Source organism: Etheostoma cragini, chromosome 19 (assembly GCF_013103735.1).
Source record: "Etheostoma cragini isolate CJK2018 chromosome 19, CSU_Ecrag_1.0, whole genome shotgun sequence".
In the NCBI taxonomy this organism is placed as follows: domain Eukaryota; kingdom Metazoa; phylum Chordata; class Actinopteri; order Perciformes; family Percidae; genus Etheostoma; species Etheostoma cragini.
The window spans coordinates 18542438-18562775 of NC_048425.1; the positions used below are offsets into that span (position 1 = coordinate 18542438).

At 43.9% G+C, this 20338-nt stretch overlaps 1 protein-coding gene across 8 annotated transcripts in view; it reads left to right on the top strand.

The window, feature by feature from the left end:
- Positions 1-1206: 1206 nt before the first annotated feature.
- Positions 1207-20338, top strand: part of LOC117962077 (serine/threonine-protein phosphatase 2B catalytic subunit alpha isoform) — a 60841-nt gene continuing 41709 nt past the window's right edge. For 5 of the 8 annotated variants that reach the window (XM_034901126.1, XM_034901123.1, XM_034901127.1 and 2 more), the window contains exon 1: positions 1208-1485. In XM_034901126.1, the coding sequence (XP_034757017.1) occupies positions 1425-1485 (61 nt within the window). In that variant the 5' untranslated portion in view covers positions 1208-1424. Of the gene's footprint in view, positions 1486-20338 lie in introns of all 8 variants that reach the window. The other 3 variants (XM_034901121.1, XM_034901124.1, XM_034901122.1) reach the window with 1 other exon arrangement.

Sequence of the window (20338 nt, forward strand, 5' to 3'; positions counted from 1 at the left end):
CCCTGATAGCAGTTTGCCTCCGTCTATTTCCTTTGAGGGTTAACTGAAATGCACAACTGTGGCATCAAAATGAGCAGGTGGAAGCTAAGGTGGCCTTCAGGCTAACAGCCAGTCCTGAGAACCTGATGGTGACTCACCACTTCCAATTCATGCAGATCCACACTCCACCACTCACTCCCACTTTCTGTACGCCTACTCTGATCTGAGCACAAAGACTGGACCTCTCTTCTGGATCGGTGGTGAGTTCAACTGAGGAGAAGATGTCCTCTATAGCATACAACCAGACTATCCAAGCCAGCTACTTTCCATACCTAGTGAGATGGAGATGAATGGCAGATTGACCATGACCTTAATAAGCAGCGTTATTACCAGTGTACACAAGGAAGACCGGAGCTGCTAGTCTGGTCCTGAGGGGGGCACTACAGGAAAACTATTTAAGAATCCTAACTAGAACAAGCCACTCTTCACCAATGTATCAGGATTCATCCTCTGGGAACTATGAAAACCCACTGCTAGTATTAATGGAGCTGTGGCTTTCAGCTAGAGGTTGACATTTCCACTGATATTGTTACGTTCACTAAAAAGTGGATACAAATAAAAATGATGCAGATGATTATGTGTTTGAATGGCTCTGACATAGGGACACCCATTTGGTCTAGTAAAAAAATAAATAAGGAAAAGTTCATCATGACAAAATAATAATAAAAACAATCTGATAATTTGGACTTTGACTGACTAATTCCTAATGTGGAACTTTTTATCTAATCATTTTTGACACTGTCTATATTTGACTCTTAATCTTTTACTGAAAATGACTTTTTAATCTCATAATGAGTGATTTATTTTCTCATCATTCCCCACTGTATGTCTCATTGACTAACTAATGAGGCATTTTTTATTTCTTTTTTTATTTGGAACTGTTTATTTATGTCTTTTTCTTTTTCTGATGGGCTTCCATACTGAGTATTTGGGAAATAGATTCAAATACATTTTCAATAGATAGCTCACTGCAATATTTTATCTTCTTGTGTGAACATATACAGTATATAGTAGGTGTAGACCTTTCATACCAGGCCACATTGACACAGAAGCAGCCCTTTGATAAAAGTGAATGTTCAGGCAGAGTGGCAGCCTGCCGCTCTCCACCTATAGGAAGAGTCGCTGGGAGTTGGGGGCGGGTCCTGTGTGTTAGCACGTTTGAGTGCACACTGCGCTCCGAGTAACAGTAAATCAGACTGAGCAGCTCCTACGGCCCCAGCGCTGAAACTGGAACCCGTTGCAAGTATTTTTGGCCGCTGATAGGACCGAGTGAGATCACTGCGGTCTCTTTTCTCGGATAGACTCAAGAGTTGTTCGGCGAGAGCAACGTAGGGACCGTTTTCAGTCTCATTTCTGCTCTATATCAATATTAAATCACACTGGAAATGTCCGAAAACAAGCCGAATGATGAGCCGAAGTTATCTACGACGGACAGAGTGGTGAAAAGTAAGTGTCATTTTTCACGAGGAGACGCTGCCCTGCTCTCTCTGGGACCAGCAGCAGCACACCAGGACCCTTCTGGTTCGTAGCAGCCGCGAATGTGTTAGCTGGCTATGGAGGAGAGGAAGAGGGTGTTAGCCGAGCTCTGACAGCAGCAGTCAACTAGGAAGTGAGGGTAACTCCACTTTGGAACCCAGAGACGAATCTTTCTAGAAATGTGCCACATTCTGCCTATGAGGCGTCATAAAGCCCTTTGCATGGACATGCACAGCCAGCATGCGCGACCATTTGATTCAAATAGTGGCTACACAGTGCACGGCTTGACTGGATGCAGGCAGACATTGCACAAGCAGTGCATTCAACCCAAGGGCGGTTTTCCCTCATTGTGCATGCATCACCAAGCATAGTTCTACCAAGGCTTCTTTTTCATCTTTTGCCCATTGCATAATACTGCTTGATGTGCATAGGCTGGGTTTTGTAATGTGTCATTTGAGTGTGTTCATCGTGTGCCTTTAGGGGTGGTTCTTCCTGCCTTCTGTGTTTACAGGTCTCACATTCCACCTTTGCAGTCTACCATAAGAATGCCATAAAGATCATAATCAAGGCGACCTACCCCGGTGTGATCAGGGAACAGGAGCAATGCAGCCTACCCTGTCTCCTGGCAGTTGCAGCACTCCACTTTACTTGCAGCATTATAGCCAGTTTCTGCTGGAATATGAGCCCTTTATGGTGTTCTTAGTGAAATGTCCCATGTTGGAAGACAACCCCGCAGCCTTTCCTCAGAAGGGAGATGACAGAATGTGTTTACTTGTGCTGGTTGGTTGTGATCCAGCACCAGCACTAGCATTATCCCCTCCAGCTCCAGTACATCACACCGGGCATGTGCAGCGATCACATTGTACACAAGCACAGGAGGGAAGCGTTGAGTAATTTTATTCAGGCTTAGCTGCAAGGCTTCGACCGGTTGAAAAGATTAGATCATCAGTGACCGTTAAACATGAAGACACTAGGAGAGGAGGAAAGGCAATGCTACAGTATTCAAAAGACCATGACTATATTAAAAGGGCTTGCCAAGTTCTATCACACATCTACGTGATTGCTTTCTCAGGCTTAGCTTGTGCCATTTGAAATGAAGTCTTTCATGTAGCAAGTGGAGCGCTGTAACTAGTTGTTTTCTAGCTACATTTTGATCCAAAAATGGGGTTCGTTGTTAAAAGAGAGTCACCCAGCATGTCTTGGGTGGGTGCTTCTGTGATGAATATTTCAAGAGATCCTCGCCCTACAGTCTCCACCAACTTACAGGGTAATGAAAAATAGATATGTCAAGTATGGGTTTGAAAGAGATTTAACATTATCACAGGGAGGCTCGGCCGGCCTCGTTTATGCAGATCTGAGGCTGTACTCGTGGCCTTTGTCACTCTGTGGGAATGCCATCGTGTTGCATCGCAGTGCAATGCATTAGTGAAGCTCTGCTATGGGCTTAATCAGGTTAAAATGCATTGATTAGTCATTAGAGAGACTGTCAGGGAATCTGAGAGCCCAGCGTCTAATGGGACTCACTCTTAAACCTGATGTCAAGATCAGCAAAGTAATCCAAGTCATTATTCATTCAAGTTTGGTGAAGTCAGTGTTTTGGTAATGCATCAGTATTATGCCAACACAGACGCTGGCTGTGTACAAAGCACCTCTCCCAAATAACTGCAGGCTGTAGGTGTGAAGTCATTTGTTTTCAGCTGCCGAGCTTGCCCTGCTACAAAGGTGTCAGTCCGGCTTATCGGAAGTGCTTTGCATCCACCTGTTTTCAAATTGCATTATCATAATGCTCCTGAAGGCCGGTGGTGCCCCTCAGTATTTATGCTTTCTACCCGGGAAAGATCCCTGGAACGGCAGTCAAACCCGTAACTTACTGCTCGGTACCATTTTGTTGTTCTCCCAGTTACACACACACACACACACACACACACACACATATAAACAACAATGACGACCCCTGTTGGTTCTGTACAGACGCCGGTGATTAACAGTATGTAATGGAAATAAATAGACAGAAAGAGGCAACTGTAAAGGAATTCCACACATTGAAATCAAAACAATACACATACGATTGTGTACTACAGTCCTCAAGCACAGACCGGTTTGTGGTGACTTTACCTGGAACGCTACCAAGTTGTGAGTCGTGGCGTGAAGCCGTAACTTACGGGCTAAAATCTGTGTCTGGAACGCAGCATTACTCATAGGAGTTTAATCAGCTGACGCAGGTGTAGCTGAGTAATGATAATCAAGTTCATTTCATGCCAGACAAAAAGAAACTGAAAAATATGAGCTGCTTTCAGCATTTAACTATTCAACTGAATGAGCTCTGTCACTGGCGCAGTGTTGCAGCTGTTTTTAAGTTTACCATAAGCAACATTTGAGTCCGTAGTTATGATGTGACTCAATTCCAAATCCGGATTATATGGAAAGATATTCATGGTCATGATTTATTTACTTGGTATTAGCCATACGGCATCAACTATCGGCTATTTGTGTGATTAATAAACCTAGCACTTTGAGATTTCTTTAGGGGCATTATAAATAAAATGTAATGTTATTATATTATACCTGTGGAATAGTCTTTGGTCCATTATATGTCAGGAAGAACTAAAAGAAAATGAAGGGAAAAATCTGAATTTTCCATAATCCAAATTGAGATACAGTCTAAAACGCCAAAACATGTACCTTATCATCCTATAGCATTGTGAAAATCAGCAAATATTCACATTAGACAACCTGAAACAAGTGAATTAAAAAGAATCAAGCAATTTCTCAAACTCAAATTAGCAATTGTTGTGCATTATTTATTGAACTTGTATCTCAAACATCGGTTGAAGCTACAGAGAACTACCGTCTACTACAGTGGGAACAAAATACTGCTCTACAGTTGCATAGTGAATGGTACTTTGTACAAGAGCTACCCTCAGTTAGATATAAAATAAATAATAAAGCGTTAGTAATATGGTCGTCATGGTGCAATCATGACGACCACCACGCTCCAAAGCAAAAGGAGCGCAGTAATGGTGTTTTTCCGTCAGGAGCTCAGAAGCCGGGCCGACGAGCGCCCAATGGTGGGTCCCTCTCTGCGAGTGGGGATGGATAACATCTGACATTTGACTTTTGAGGAGAGGCCCCCGTGCTCAGACATGCGTGGGCCGGAGAGACGGCGGTGGTGACAGCGGCGCAGTGCCAGCAACTGATCCCAGCTGGACAGCCGAGTCATTTATAGAACCCAACCTTAAGTCATGCCACATACTTGATCCTCGCCTTACATGTGATCCCCTGCATACGATTCAGCTTCTTGTTCATAATCTGGCACGTGTGCCATCATAGTGTAAACACAGAGATATGAAATGACCGTTTGTCTCAGGGTGTTGTCATTCTCAGTGATGGTTTTTCACTAGCATGCAAAAACATCATCATTAGCTTTATTTGCAGTACGATTTCTAAGATAATGTACATCAAGTTAAGCATTTCATAATAACTGCTGCGGCTGGGACTTGAATCCTGCTCTGTCGGTGGTTTCTGTGGAACTAGTCTGCCATGTTTTTGGGAAGTCAAGACGTTTGTTGGTGTTACTAATCCTGAATCGGTGAATCAAATTGACCTGCTAGGTCTGCACGATTAATCGTTGAAAAATTGCCATCTTGATTGAGCCTGTTCACGATTAAATTTTTTTTTATGACTTTGATTGTGATTTAATTTTGCGAGCCGACTGCATCACCAACACTCCGACTTCCTTCTGTGAGTTACAAACCTAGACTGTAGAAAACAGGAGCTCTCCCTTCTCTCTGTTTCCAGGCCTGTGGTGATGAACAATGAGCTATAGGGACCAAAATAAATCTGTTGGCTACTGCTAATTTTTTGTTTTGTCATGGTCCAAAAATTGTGAACTGTGATATCAATTTCAAGTTAAAAAATCATGATTCATAATTCCCCCCCGAATCGTGCAGGCCTACTGGCTGCTCAAGATTTTTTTTATTGTGAGGACACAGAGATTATTGAAATGGATTTCTTTTCCTCTAATGGATTTGAATTGATCTCCTCTCTTAATGTTCATTCATTAATACTAGATGCACAGCATTGACTTACTTCTAGAAAGTGTGAAAGGAAAAAGGAGGAACGATCAAGCCTCTTTTGTTTAAGGTGATCATGACAAAAATTATAAGGACAATTAGGAATATCAATATTCCAATTATTAATCCATCTTTGGGAGCAGAATCGTTACATTTGACCAGAACGTAGTATAAGTACTAAAACGACCGAAATCGCAGGTTTTGGACAAAACAAGCAATTTAAAGCTGTCTGATTGGGCTTTAGGAAATTGTGACTGACCTTTTATAAAAGGAACTCCTTAATTATTTAAAAACAATAATCACTCTCCAGATTAATTGATAACACAAGTTATTTTAAATCGCAGCACTCAAAAATATGAATACCGCAAATGAATATGATGATGCCTCCACAGCAGCAGCTGAATGGATTCAGCAGGTGAGAGCGTGTTTAAGAGGGCGGGTGGTTGCTTAGAGCCTGTGATTGGTCGGACAGGTGACCTGTGAACAGGATGGACACATCTGCTGGACCAGCCGCTTATTAGCAAGCTGCTAATACCATACCCAATCAAGTTAAACTCATTCGGAGGAAGAAAAATCCTGATCACTCTTATTATTCTTATTATTCTTATTATTCTTATTTAGTGTGAAGCGTAGTCTGCTGTCTGGTCTAGCTTTCAGCTGCGGGCCTCCATGTATTTCCAGTGTTTTCTTCCCAGGCTGCAACCTTGCCAGGAACAATTAGCGTGCAAGATTTAGGTTGGTTGTGTTGCTCCGCGGGTGTTTTACATTTTTCTGAATAGAAATAAAAGTAAAACAAGTCTTCAGGGGCTGCTGTCATGTCTCCTCTGCATGCGAAGAAGCCGGGGTGCTGGTGGATGGGGGACGGGCCGCCTCCTCCTCAGCATCTTTAGACAGCAGTCCACTCAACCAGCTCGACCTGGAAATGTTGCCTCCAGCAGAAGCTGAGAGTTACGTGAAGATAATTAAAGCTGATCAAGTCGTGTACAGGCTCTGCTTGCCTAGACTGCTCTGACGCAAGAGGCTCTTTTGGAGATGTGTGACAATGAGGTATTGCATCATGGCGTAGCACTGTAGGGAAGACCTGGACTACCTCTGTTATGATGTGACGCTCAGATACAGTCTGTGGTATTCTGAACCTGAGTAAGTGCACCTTTACCGCTCATTAGATTAAAGAGGAATTAGGCTCTGTTGTGGATTTAGGGCACAGCAAAGCGGCGGATTTGGACAGATTAAGCTCCATATAGGGGGATAAAGGCGTCTCTGCTCAGAGGTGGTAATCTGACTCCATGCATTAGCTGCTGCTCTTGCTAATTCATGTGAACAAATGGATGTTGGGTCTTGATAAAGCATTAGGTGGAGAAAACGGTTTACCTACCTTGGAATTATTAGGTTGTTGCTAAGCCTATGAGGCTATATCACGCTGTTGATATGTTTGGACCGGTTGTTCAGCAGCGGTTCTGCAGCTTCTATGTCAAGGGACGGAGTTTTAATACAGCTTTGGACTGTTGTGTCAGAAGTACCTTACACATGCCCCATTTTTCTCTTCAACCAGAGGACCAAATACTGCTCCTGATTGCCTGTGCCCACAGTGACATCCGGGAGCCATGGATCATAAAGTTGCACTCATATCGTATGTGGTCAAAATCAGGCTTCGTACAAACAAACCTTTTAGTGTTTCCCATTTAATGGTGGCAGACACCAAGACATGGTCCTTTTCTCCGCTGCAGTGGCTACCAAAAGCGGTCTGGAGCAGAGACAGGAGTCGGTGTCATTAGATGCTCTCCAGCCGGTCACCGCACACTCACAAATCACTCAATACAGTGTCTACGACACGTGTAACTACACGTTGGACACCCAGGACAGAGAGGGTGGGGGAGGGACGGCTAACCCAGTGAACTGGGAGCAACTGGGTTGCTGGGTTACATTAGAGGCCAGTAGAGTAGTAAATCACCTCAAGTCCCAAGAAATGGGAATCTGAGGGTTGAGTATACACACACTCATGTATAAATGAATGCCCGTTAGCTACGTCATGGGACACTTTTTGTTCGTTTAGGAAGTGGGTTTTCAAAAAATTCCAAAATAGAAAGCCATGTGTCACGGGATGGTCGCCGAATGCTGTTAAGCAAAAATTGAGAGCAAATGCTTAGTCAAGGGCTGTGAATCATTGGCTGAACAGAGACTCAATTCAATTACCGACTCAGTGGAGGAGGATTTGGGTCAGGAGCGAGTTGGGAGTTATTTATTTGTGCCTAATTTAGTTCATTATTTTGCAAAGGGAATAAAGTTAGTTGGCGCTGAGCTTTTCCTTTGGTAATGGTACCACTAGTAGTCATGACAGTACCAAGTTCACCTTAGTAGAGGGGGAGGGAGCAGGTTGGGGAGTGAAAGCCAATGAATGTGGCTGAGGGGGGTGCTGTGGATGAGCAAGTGGGTATGAAGGCAGACAGTCTGACAAGCAGACAAGCCGCTCTGTTTTAGGCTAGGAAACGTGCACTCCGGCTGATATTTACCATGCTGTTTTATCGGGATACAGCTATAAACAGAAGGAAACTCTGCTAGCTGCAAGGCTAACGTGCAATGGTAAACACTGCAGCGTTGTGTGTCTACCTCAGCTGATAACGGAGAAATGTCTTCACCTTTCCGTTACCCGTAGAATGTCATTAGAATCAATGAACAGAGGTGGGGGGAATAGCCAAGTAAAAGTACTGTTACTTCAGAATAATATGACAAAAAGTACTGAGAAACGTCTGTTTTATTTTTAACACAAGCTTTCAATCAGACAAAAATACAAAATAATCCTCTTTTGGGCAAATAATAGTTGATCCAATCAAAGAAGACTTATTACATCATATCACACATCACATATTAATATATATATCCATCCAAATTAGGTAGGGAAATAGGAAATGTTTAATATATACGGAACTTATAAGACATTTGCCACTCCACAGCAAAAAAGAAAATGCTGAAATGTGTGTTTGTTTTGGTCGCCACAGAAGACACCGCAAAATGTAGCTGCTGTTTGACACTTTTACTAAAAGGCAAACAGGCTGAATACGAGTCCAGGAGGGGGGGGGGTCCCCTAATACTGTATCTGAAGTCTCTTTATATAGACCTTAGTGGTCCCCTAATACTGTATCTGAAGTCTCTTTATATAGACCTTAGTGGTCCCTAATACTGTATCTGAAGTCTCTTTTATAAAGACCTCAGTGGTCCCTAATACTGTATCTGAAGAAATAAACAAAATCCAGCCTTGCAGAATCCCAGCCACTAGAGCCAGTCTCACAGTGAGCTTTCCTTAGGACGTGCCATTTCTGAGTCTGTAGCTTTTGAGGAGGGGGGGGTAGGGGGGGCTTTCATTTTCTCAAAGGCAGAGGAGGATACCCAGGGCTCGGTTTACACCTATCGCCATTTCTAGTCTCTAGTGAGATTTTCACGCCATGGGGCCGGCATCTTTCAGTAGCTTTGTTCATCTGCAGTGCTCGTCTGTCATTATTAATAATAATAATAATTATGGTGATGTATTGACAACCAGGATGAAGCTGACCCAAGAGACAGTAAATGTATTGTTGCTGAAGCCACATTGACTCATTCTTTTTTCTTTTGGCAGACTGTTGCACCATTTAAAATCAATGCATCAGGGTAATGAACAAATCCTTTTAGTACACTCATAGCTTTTATCATTAGCAAAAGAATTGCACTCTGTTTACATTTTTGAATTGCCGGAGCATTTATGTAACCCCAGCCCGCAGGTATGCGCACACGCAGCCACCTCAAACCGCACGCTAAACGTAAAACCATTTCAGCGGAACTGAATAGTGTTTTGTGCCGTAGAGTACAACAGCAATTTTTCTAAATCAAGGAGAAAACGTCGTCCGTTTTCCTGCTATACTTGTCTCTATTAGGAGGAGGAGGAGGTTCCTTGTAGTGAAAACATACCTGTATGATAGATGGGAGACTTGTCTTTGTGGGTTGGGACAAGCCCCTGCATGCTGCTGTGTGACATATGCAAACATAGACACACTCCTGGGTTGTGCCAGGCGACGCTCTGTATTTTATCATGGGGAAATTGAGCAAAGCCATATGCGGGCTGCCTGTAAACGAGAGATTAGTAAGCAGAGAAAAGTCACCGCAGCGGGAGGAATGTTGTAACTCTTGTGTGAGCTCATCGACTCAGTGCATGTATAGGGGGGGGGGGGATCCCATAAGAAGGGTGCGCAATATCTCATGGGAATGGTCGAGTCGAGATTGTCTCTACTCTATCATGTAGGCATGGTTACTTGTTTGACACACACATTAAATCAGATGCAAATGAAACCTGATGAATATGCAGATTTCTTTCATTTTCAGTATGTGGGCATGTGTGTGTGAGGGAGCACACAAGAAACACAGGCATGTACAACCTGAACCTTTTGCCTGTCATCATGGGTGGACGAGTAAAGTAAACCCTCAGCTACGAGGGAGTGTGTTATGATGACCTAATTTCCTCATTTCAGCCCAACGTTGTCCAATCATTGCTCTCAATTTGTTCTGTTTTTCTTAGGGTGTTTGAGCAGTTGTATTCAGGTTGTAGCGCTTCAGTCCACTGCAGCTTTATTTTGGCGGGGGTTGGGTTCGGCCGATCACTGAAGCACAGGTGCAGAGAGCAGCATCAGCCAACGTGGCCTCAGCGCTGTGCATTCAGACCATTTGGCCAATGGTTACTGGCTAGTGACGGGCTTCAGGCCTTGAAATGCAGTCGGCCATTTTTCAAGGCATCTGGCTGCTTTTCTCTTTAAAACAGAAGACCTTTTTAAATTGAAGTATGTGTGGGACATATAGTGAATGTCCTGTGTACCAGCTTGCCGGTTGTTTGCGGCACTAGGACATAATGCAGTGAAGGGTTAACTCCACTGTCTCACCTTTTTGATTCACCACTTCATCATTTCAGCTGCGGGTCGAGAAATGAATTCTGCAGTCGGACTGCGGAGGGGGGTCATGGTGCATGCACGCTTCCTTTTAATTATCACACCGATCAATACTGCAAGCAAGTGTTTTGGAATACTTCATTAAAGCCCAGAGTAACACTGGGGGCAAGAATAAGAGACATTTAACCACGCTTTATTCATTTTTTTTAAATCTGGCTGTCTTGTATGATGTGATTTAGTGTTTTTAGGGAATTAAAACAAGAAATGTATTCTCACTCTCAACTGTGCAAAGCACAGGCTATTCTCAGGTCCTGGATAGAGCCTATTAACTGTTTTTATTTCTCAGCTCCATTAAGGAAATGAAAAAAAATGTGCTTAATTGAGGAAAGCCCTAATTACATTTGGGTAAATAAGCACCTTAAATGCCACTTTGTTTATCCTTTGTTCATTCGCTGTTAAACCTGCTCCGTGAAAAGAGCCCAGGTTACCTTTTCCTTTCTTTCAGGTGTTAACTGTAGCTAAAGTAGCCAGTGTGTGGACGAGAGAGAAACTCCAGCTATACAAATACAGCTGGAGGTGAGTTGAGGCCCCAAGGTTTATTTACACTCATTCACACGGGTTAATTATAGACCACCTGGCTGAAAATGAGCCCTTTTTAATCCACGTGGTAGTGAATTGGGTTGGTGTCTGCTTGTCTACCGTAGGAAAACAAATCTTTCATTGCACATCAGCTTGTTCTATAATTGACCTGACAGGATGTTGTTTTTGGCATTTGTGTTATAAGACGAGACACTGCTTACTAGTTTGGGCTAACATGCTTCTCATCCACATATTTATTTCCACAATTTTAGTCAATCAGGACTTTATTTAAAAAATGTAGTTCCAAGTCGGGATTCATGACTTTTTAAAAAGGACATTTTGCATGAATTTACAACCATGCCCTTTCTGAGTGGGCTAAAACCTTAGCGTATGGATCTCTCAAAATGTGTCATCATGTGACAAGCAGGCAAGCAAGGGTTAAGTTTGCCTCAGAGCTGATGATGGCTCTCACTCATTACTGCCTGAGAGGAGAGGAGGACGATTGCCTGGGCCCACACACTCTGCAGAGAGAGGGTGGGTGGGGGTGGGGGTGTGTGTGTGTGTGTGTGTGTGTGTGTGTGTGTGTGAGCTCGACCGATAAAGGATTTTTAAGACTGATTGGTTATTTAAAAATCCGATATATTGGCCAATATACTGTATATTAAAAAATATATATATCCAGAAACACGTTGCAAAACAAACAGATTTCCCTAACATTAGTTATTTGTAGTTATTTATGAGTTCTCACTAAAATAACATAATTTGTTTATTTAATTTATGTATTAACAGAACATTAAAATATAAAGTTCTAATAAATGAAATCTATGAAAATACATTTATGAAACTTAAAGTCCTTTTGAACAAAAACACAATAACAAAAGAAAATTCAGTGTATAGTGTTGACTATACAACGCCATCACTAACAGGGACGTTGTAGAGCGTCCTCTGGTGGACAGACTATGCAACGCCATCACTAATAAGGACGTTGTAGAGCGTCCTCTGGTGGACAGACTATGCAACGCCATCACTAACAGGGACGTTGTAGAGCGTCCTCTTGTGGACAGACTATGTAATACCATCACTAACAGGGACGTTGTAGAGCGTAGATACCAATAGAGGTAATGGAGGCTTGTCCCTGATGGACTGTAGGTTGCACACAAGGTCGGTCACCTGGAAGTAAATCCGGGTCTGAGTCGGCATCCCCAGTTGCCAGGCCAAGGGGAGCGTGATGATAGTGCAAACTGATATCTCATCTGTCTGAGCTCCCAGTGGGCCTCTGTTAGCCAGATTGTGGAGAGGCTAGTGTGTCCCAGGGCTCTGATTGATTTTTTTTTTTGCCTGTCCAAACCACACCGGGGACCCATAAATTACAATGACCAATCATTTGTGCGTTGATGCCCTCCAGCTCCCAATCCGAACCAATTGGAGTAGAGGGCGGGCTCGTGGACTCCTATTGTATATCTTTGGTGTCAAGCGGGCTTGCCACTTATGATTGGTAGCATTCTGTTTTATTGACTGCCTGCAGAGAGATCCCGGTTCTTAGTACAGAGTGCTTGATTGATGCACTACTTCATGGTTGTGCATGTTCATACATGCATCCGTGTGCTTGTGCATGTGTCGGTGACGACTCTAAAGAATGTCAAACTCAATGAAATAGTAGGAGCCTCCCAGTCCACTCATACACACACACACACACACACGCACACCCCAGACATGACAGCTAACGAGCTGTAATGTTCTTTGGCAGCTTGTTTGTTGCTTTGCTATACATGCAAGCCTTTAATAGTGGCCCAGCCCCCACAGAAACTGGCAAGGTTGAGAAGTGACACACAAGCTTACTGGCGCTCTGTTACCGCTGTGAACACAAGTATGGGGATGTCCATGACACACTGTCTCAAGAAGACTAAAGACTACAATGTCTTTGACAGCTTCTCTACCGGGCCTCGACAGTTACTTACTAGTCAACACTGCTCTTTTTCCCGTCAACTTTGAGACACACTGTACTAGGCAGATTTTTTTCTACTTCTTTTTGACTGAATCAACTATTTTCTATTGCTGTCATGTATTCCAGCCAACATATTTCTTGTCTTATTCCTTTAGTTTTACCTTGGGTTCTGCCATCCCTGCTCTCAACCATGACTGCACTGCTTCCTCTAGGCGACTGTCTGCCGTTCATTCAGCATTTCTTTTCATTCCTTCTTGCACACTTGCTCGCTAACGCTGCTGTTCAGCTGTGTCAGACCCATGTTGTAAGACCAAAACACCCATAATGCTTCGGGCCCGTCTCCCTGTACAGGACGTAATCCGATCCCCCTGGAGGAATGTAGCAAGCCTTGAGGGCGGCCAAATCGAGGTACAAATCTGCCGTAGTGTATCTCCGAGTGATTTCAAGCCAGCACTTTGGCAGCTATTGGCAAGAATCAAATCAATTTAGCATTCCACCTCTATCAGACCAAATTCCGTTTTTCCCCGCAAACACTTGACAGTAACGTTGGCAGGCAGTAGTGGAAGCAACATTTGGTGAGTACTGTCTGTTTTGTAGACCGCGGTTAAGAGGGCAGAGACTTCTCTTCAGCCTAACAGATGGTGTATATAGTACAGAGCTACGCACTTTCACAGTATTAGGCTGCCGCCCTCATGGGATGTCTTTATAATTTGCTTATGATGAAAGTAAATATAGTGCATTTTAGAATCAGCAATACAACTTGTACATGTTCAGTCTTTTAATATACATGTAATGGTCATGTAATGTAGTAACCAATGGAGGCCAAGGGTAGCTCTGCAGAGGAACACACCAAGTGGGAATGTCTTTAAAAGTGTAGAAGCAAAGCCATTGAAAAAAAAAGCTGAGCTACTGTATCTGGTCTGTAAACGTAAAAAGATATGCATGACCCCAGCAGGGGAGAGTCCGCAACGCTCCCTTCAGGCAGCCAAGCTGTCAAGTGTTCCTTTCGAAGTCCTGGATTTATGCACTGACCCGATCCTCAACAACGCATGACCTTTGTAGCAGGCCTGTTTGGCCCAGAGGAATCAGGGGCACGACCTAGGCAGTCCACTACAGCTCGACCCACGCTACCCAGCGCTACCCTGGCCCTTACTTACAGCTCTTATCTTTGATCGGATGCTGACTGCAGAGATGGCTTTCCAAAGTGATGCTTTAACTGCCTTTAATCTCACGTCCGCTAGTAAAGCCTGCACAGATGGTGCCTTCGACATAATACTCCATGAGTGAGTTGTGAAAGTGCTTTCTCTGCAGTATGGAGGTCAGGCTGGCTGCAGGGAAGGATGATTTACGTTACAGTCACTTTTAGCCCAGAAGGGTTGCATAATAGCAGCTACTTCAGGGGTTCCGTCACAGCTTCGTGTGTGTGTGTGTGTGTCTTGCTGACTCAGAATTCCTTTTGTTCATTAGAGAAGTAATTCTACTGTTGCCCGCCCTCCCTCCTATCCCGGCCCAGTGTCGTTTTCCTGCTTTTCTTTCTTGGCAGCCAGGTGCCCCTGCTGGCAGGAGAACCCACCACACCCGCTCAGTCATGGCCTAGAGATGGGCTTGAGAGGTGGGCGTAGGCAAGAGAGGGAAAGGAAGCAATGGCAAAGGAAAGGGACCCTCAGGGGCCTTGTTGTCTTGGCATGAGGTGGGAGGAGGTGGCTGGCTGCGCCATCCCATTGCCTTACCACCTGTCCCTCAGAAAAACCACAGTCAGTCTGCCAGAAATTAAAACTCAACCATGGATCTCTTGGACACAAACATTTGATGCAAGAAAGATGCTTGTTACAGTATTAGATATGTCTTATTTATACTTGAATGCTAATCCCTCTCTACAGTTTCAACTGAGTTGTTTATTTGATTTGTGCTTGCCATTTCTGACCCGCCCTTGTCCTTTTGACGCAGCATTGAGGAATGCCCTTTCACACATGTGATGGGGCTATTCTAGTATGGTTGGGAGGGTCCGCCCCAGCTTACAGATCATTGTGATAGATAGAGGAATGCACTTTCGAGTCTAACAGGTAACCTCCCCAGCTGAGAGACGTAAGAAGGCGGGGTTAATTAATAATGAGGAATTGATGTCTACAGTTCAGGCAGTGTTTTTTTCTTCGGGGTCAAGGCTCAAGTCTTGTATGCTCCGTTTACCAAGTGTGGGTAAAAATACAGCCTGGCCTCAACCCCTCTGTATGTGTCTAGTAATTGCATTCTAGAAATGCCAACATCTCGGCTGCCAACGAGCCCTCCTTGGGAGGTGTGATCACGCCTGTTGAGGCATATTATCTCGGAGGAAAGCTGTGAATGACTACAGAAAACACTGAAGTCAGTTGGAGTTTCTGCAACGTAACAACATTTTCCTATTGATGTGTATGTACGGGTATTGATGGATGTTGACTGCAGCAGGCAGAGAAATTGATAAAAACATCCAGTAGCAGGTGTTAAATGGAGAACTTATTCGCTTTTGGAACTGACCATTTTGCTACAAAGCTGTCCAGTTTAATTGTGGTCTGCAATATACTTGTACTTTGCTGTAATGGTATCATTATAGTAGGGCTAGGCCATATGGAGAAACTCTAATATCACAATATTTTGGACCAAACACCTCTATATCGATACCGCAACGATATTGTGGTGTTGACTATTGGTGCTTTCACTGAATATTTACACAATGAGATTATAGATAAATAATCATCAGTAATGGAGATATAATGACAAAGTGGTTAAATGCAAATAATAGAACAGTTACAATAGTCTGGTAAGTTCAGAAAATCACATCACTTTACTGGAATGCAGCCTTTAAAATTAGGAAAAGACACCACTTATGCAATATTAGGACATTACAGTATCCAAAATCTAAGTTGATATCTAGTCTCATATCACAATATCAATATGATATCCATATATTGCCTAGCCATACATTATAGTATGGAGTTTCACATGATAAACATAGCAGTGAAGCTTTTGAAGTCAAATCTTTGGTTTTGTGCCAACTGCCACCCTAGCTGAACTGCACCCAGCGGCTCTGTAGGTGTGTCCAGCCACCCGTCTGGATGTCACTACATACTCCCAGAACAAGCACCAGCACCAACAACAACGCTTTGTAAAGTGTCTTTTTACGCTCTGGTGAAGCTCTCTAAGGCTTGTGGGTACACATGTTCTCGATAGACCTGTGTCCTCAGTCCTTCCCAATACAAGTGCCAGTTGACAGCATGGTGGAGAGTGGTTAAGGAGTTACACAAAGGTGGTTCTGTGCACAAGTGGGGAGAGTTTTTGTCCAGACTGGAATCCAAATGCGCCCACTGATCCTTTCTTAGCTGCCTGACCTTTCTGTTTACCATGAAAAGGTTGAAATTGTTGCCTTGAAGCCCTGCAGATAGATGTCATTTGAGGCCAAGACCAGACACGTGATCTCTTAGACCTCATGGGGTACCCAGATCTACTTTAATTTGTTGAGATCAGTTGTCAAATTTGAAAACATTAATTTTTTTGACTCTTTGTGCACAAGACTATGTATGCATATGTGCTGCACATTGCTTTGCTTTGCAGTGGAAGCTCATGGTCTTGCTTGGGAGCAATTAAGGATAAACCAGACTAATTAGGTGCAATCTCAGATTCACTTGTCCAAACAGCAACAGTCATATGGCTTTCTCTCTTATTGCCTGCAGACTGCCAATAATGGTCCGAATATGAAAACAGCAGCTGACTGTCTGACAAGGGAAGGAATTAGCATGTAGAATTTCTGCTGTGCTTGTCATGATAGGAGTCTTTTAGATGTAGTACGTAACACTGGGGGATGTGCAGATAAGTGTGGCTAGGAAGCTGTCCGGCCGGGATGTGCCACAGGTTCCCTTTGTGGGAATAGCTTGCATACACCCGAGCATGCACCCATAGCACCCTGTCTTCCAGATCCTTTCTGCCTCCTCCATTGTTCCGTCTCTGCTATACTCCAAAGCTGATTAAAACGCCTTCTCTAATGAAAGCTAATCCTGTGTCACGGCATTGTGGAGGAGGAAGAGGGGGGCAGGCCTCAGCACGGCAAAGCTAGCAGGGAATATCTTCTTCAGAGCCTGTCAGAGCGGCTTTCAGAGGAAATGCCAGAGAGTGTTAACGTCACCGCAAACCTGGAAAGCTGCAGTGTTTTACATTGAAATTGAGCTTTTTTATGCTGGCCTGTTAGCCCCTAACACCTTTTACAAAGTACTGCCCAAACTTTGAATGTCTTACATAATTCACTTCCACTATGTTAAGTCCAGCCATTAATCATAGCTTCTTAGTGCAGTAGTTGGAACTGACGTGTCTGAATTACTTCTCTTCAGGTCTGTCTGACTGGTGTTGCACCTTTACCTGTACTGTAATCTGAACCCTTTCTTAGTACACTTCCTATTTACTTGGTCTAAATACGCAGAAATATTTATACATTGGCCCAGTTTCGGTAATTCAAGGTGATTCTTTGGAAAAATGTATTTAGCCTAGGAGAAGTCTTTACACAGCCAGCACTGAATTCCAACCAATCCCACTTCCTGCTAAAGATTTCTTGCTCTTTTGTTTCCACAAAGTAAAAGGGAAATCCCAATTTATTTACAAGCATTTGAATTTTAGTGTAGTTTGCCTTCTAGTTTTTGAATTTTATTTTGGTGTATGTGGCCAAAAAAATGTGGTGTGACATTATAATGGAAAAAACTTTATGTCACAATTGAAAGTTAGATTATCCAAAACGGTTTTAGCGATGCAGTAATTCACCTGTTTTCCCCCAGTTCCATTGCCTATACCAGATCTGTTTATTATTATTGGTATTCAGCGTGTCAGATTGGTGGATCTCTAGATTTGACCAGCATGCTTTTTACTTGATTTTTGAATTTCTCTAAATGTAAAAGCACTGAGGCCGAAAGAATCACTGAGTCAGTCTGATAACATTTTCACATATTTCCATCATGTTCCTACGTTGAGCCATACTTGCTATTTGAATCGTACATCGCTGAATAAAACAAAAGCCACTCATTTTGCTCGGTGTCTTGCTCAGTTGAAAAGTAGACCCTAAAGATTCCATCCAAAAAGCTACTATACCTAACTACTGCCACTCTGTGCCTAGAGGAAGGAACGGTGTCAATATTTAATAAGGCTTTCTAGAGCCTAGAGTGACTGTCTGTGGTCAGGGAGTACTATGAGTTGTGTGTGAATGGGAAATCTGCAGAACTGTGATCCAGGTAGTGGATGGTTTTTGAGAGACTGACAGGTAGGGCTGGGCGATACAACAATCTTTAATGGGATTGCGATAAAATTCAGGTCGATAACGATGATTAACTACGGACATATTTTACTTTATGAATAGATATAACAGCCTATCACACAACAGAAATAAACGGCATTACATTTCAGAAGGTGGCCGTGATGCACAGCAGAAGTTGTTTGGCAACCGCCAAAAGACGTCAATAGTAGTAGAAGAAGAAGTTTTTGGCTTGCACGTCAAAGAACACGCCCATTCCCTACGCAGAGCATTGTTTCAGCTACCAGCAGTGAAGGAAACTGAAGAAATGAGTGGAGCCGAGGGACATGTGGAGCCGAGGGACATGTGGAGCCGAGGGACATGTGGAGCCGAGGGACATGTGGCATGTGGAGCCAAGGGACATGTGGAGCTGAGGGACATAGGGACGGAAGCAACGGTGAAAGTGAACTTGCGTTATCCTCCAAAGCTGAGGACATTGTTGACAAAAAAGTAACAATGTCAATTATATAGAAGAGGCTTGGAAATCTCAAAAGTGACCAAGTGCAGATTAACACGGCCTGCAAAATGTGCCGCGGGAGACCCAAGCAATCTTTCCTGTCCCTTTTAGAAGATACCCTCCAAGCAACCACACCCAGAGTTTGAGAATGCGGGCCCATGTTAATGTTAGTCGGCCCACAAGATCTGTCCAACGTCCTAGTGGACCTTCTGCTGTTAGCAATAATAATCTGCTGTTATCAGGATACTATTATCTGGCAGCATTATCAACCTATATAGCGGGATCAATGTGGGAAAAATGACCGTGATCATATTTTTTGCCATATCACCCAGCCCTACTGACAGGTTCACCCTTTTTTCCCCTCTTGACCGTGTGTGAATGCATTTTTATTTTATTGACTGATCCTGTCACTCTCCCTGACTAATGCACCTCCCCCGCTTCAGCTCCAAACCACTGAAGTCCTCCTCCAGCCGTGATCCAGGGCCCTGCCGGCCACGCGCTGTGTCATTGATCCGCTGCTACGTTGATGGCTCGCCGAACACCCCGCCACCCCAGAAATCTGGTGTAGGAACATCCCTTAAAAAAAGCCCATCCGCCCCCCCCCCCCCACCAAAGCGTCTGCCGCCTTCTCCCATCTATCTGTCTTCACATACATATCCATGCATTTATCCATCCCTCCATCCACCCACGCCAGCCTCCCACGCTTCGGCCCTAACCTCGCTAATTAATCAGGGACTTACTGTACTCGGAGTGCTGTCTGTGCAGCGGTGCATTTTGATCACCTGCTGCTGCTAACGCTTCCTACATCTCTCATGTAAAATCTGTTGAGCCAGCAGCAGGATTAACGTTTGCCTGTCACTCACTCTGAAATTGCAGTCGCCCCGGTCTCTAAAACGCCGCTGTGGGCTATCAGAGCGGGATGGTCTTTGATAACCCTGACAGCCATGGCAGGATGGACACAGGTCTTGGTGTATTCTTGGCGTGTTTAGTGTTCGACCTGTCTTATCTTAATAAACAGGATCCCGAGATAAGGGCCATTGATGGGAACCTCTGTGGAGACAGCCACATGTTGTTGCAGTGAACAGCTGTAGTTTCCCACTCCTTATGTTTGTGTTGCTCACATTCTGCCATACATCAGTGGAATATGCATGAGAAGGCTTCTGCTCCGATATCCAGCCTTGGATCACCCCGGTGCAGGATCTAACTTGCTGCCGGCGACTCATTTTTAAGCCAACAGTTTGATGGATGAAAGATAAAAACTGAGTTTCTTCAGTGCTGTTTCCCTGGCAACCCTTTTTACTCACTTGTATCTACTATCTCTCCTGTTTGTTTATGCGATGTAAAAGCCTATACCGCTGCAGCAGATGATGGTGGTCCGCAACTCCAGTCCACTGGTAGCATTTAATGAAAGTTATGGTCTTTACGGCTACAATTAGCTTTGCCATTAACCGCAGGCTGTTGACTATATTTAAAATGGGCAGTACACACTTCCAAAGCTTGCCGTGTTTTCTGCACATACCAGTACACACATTTATGGCCTAAACTGTGGGCCATCGTACG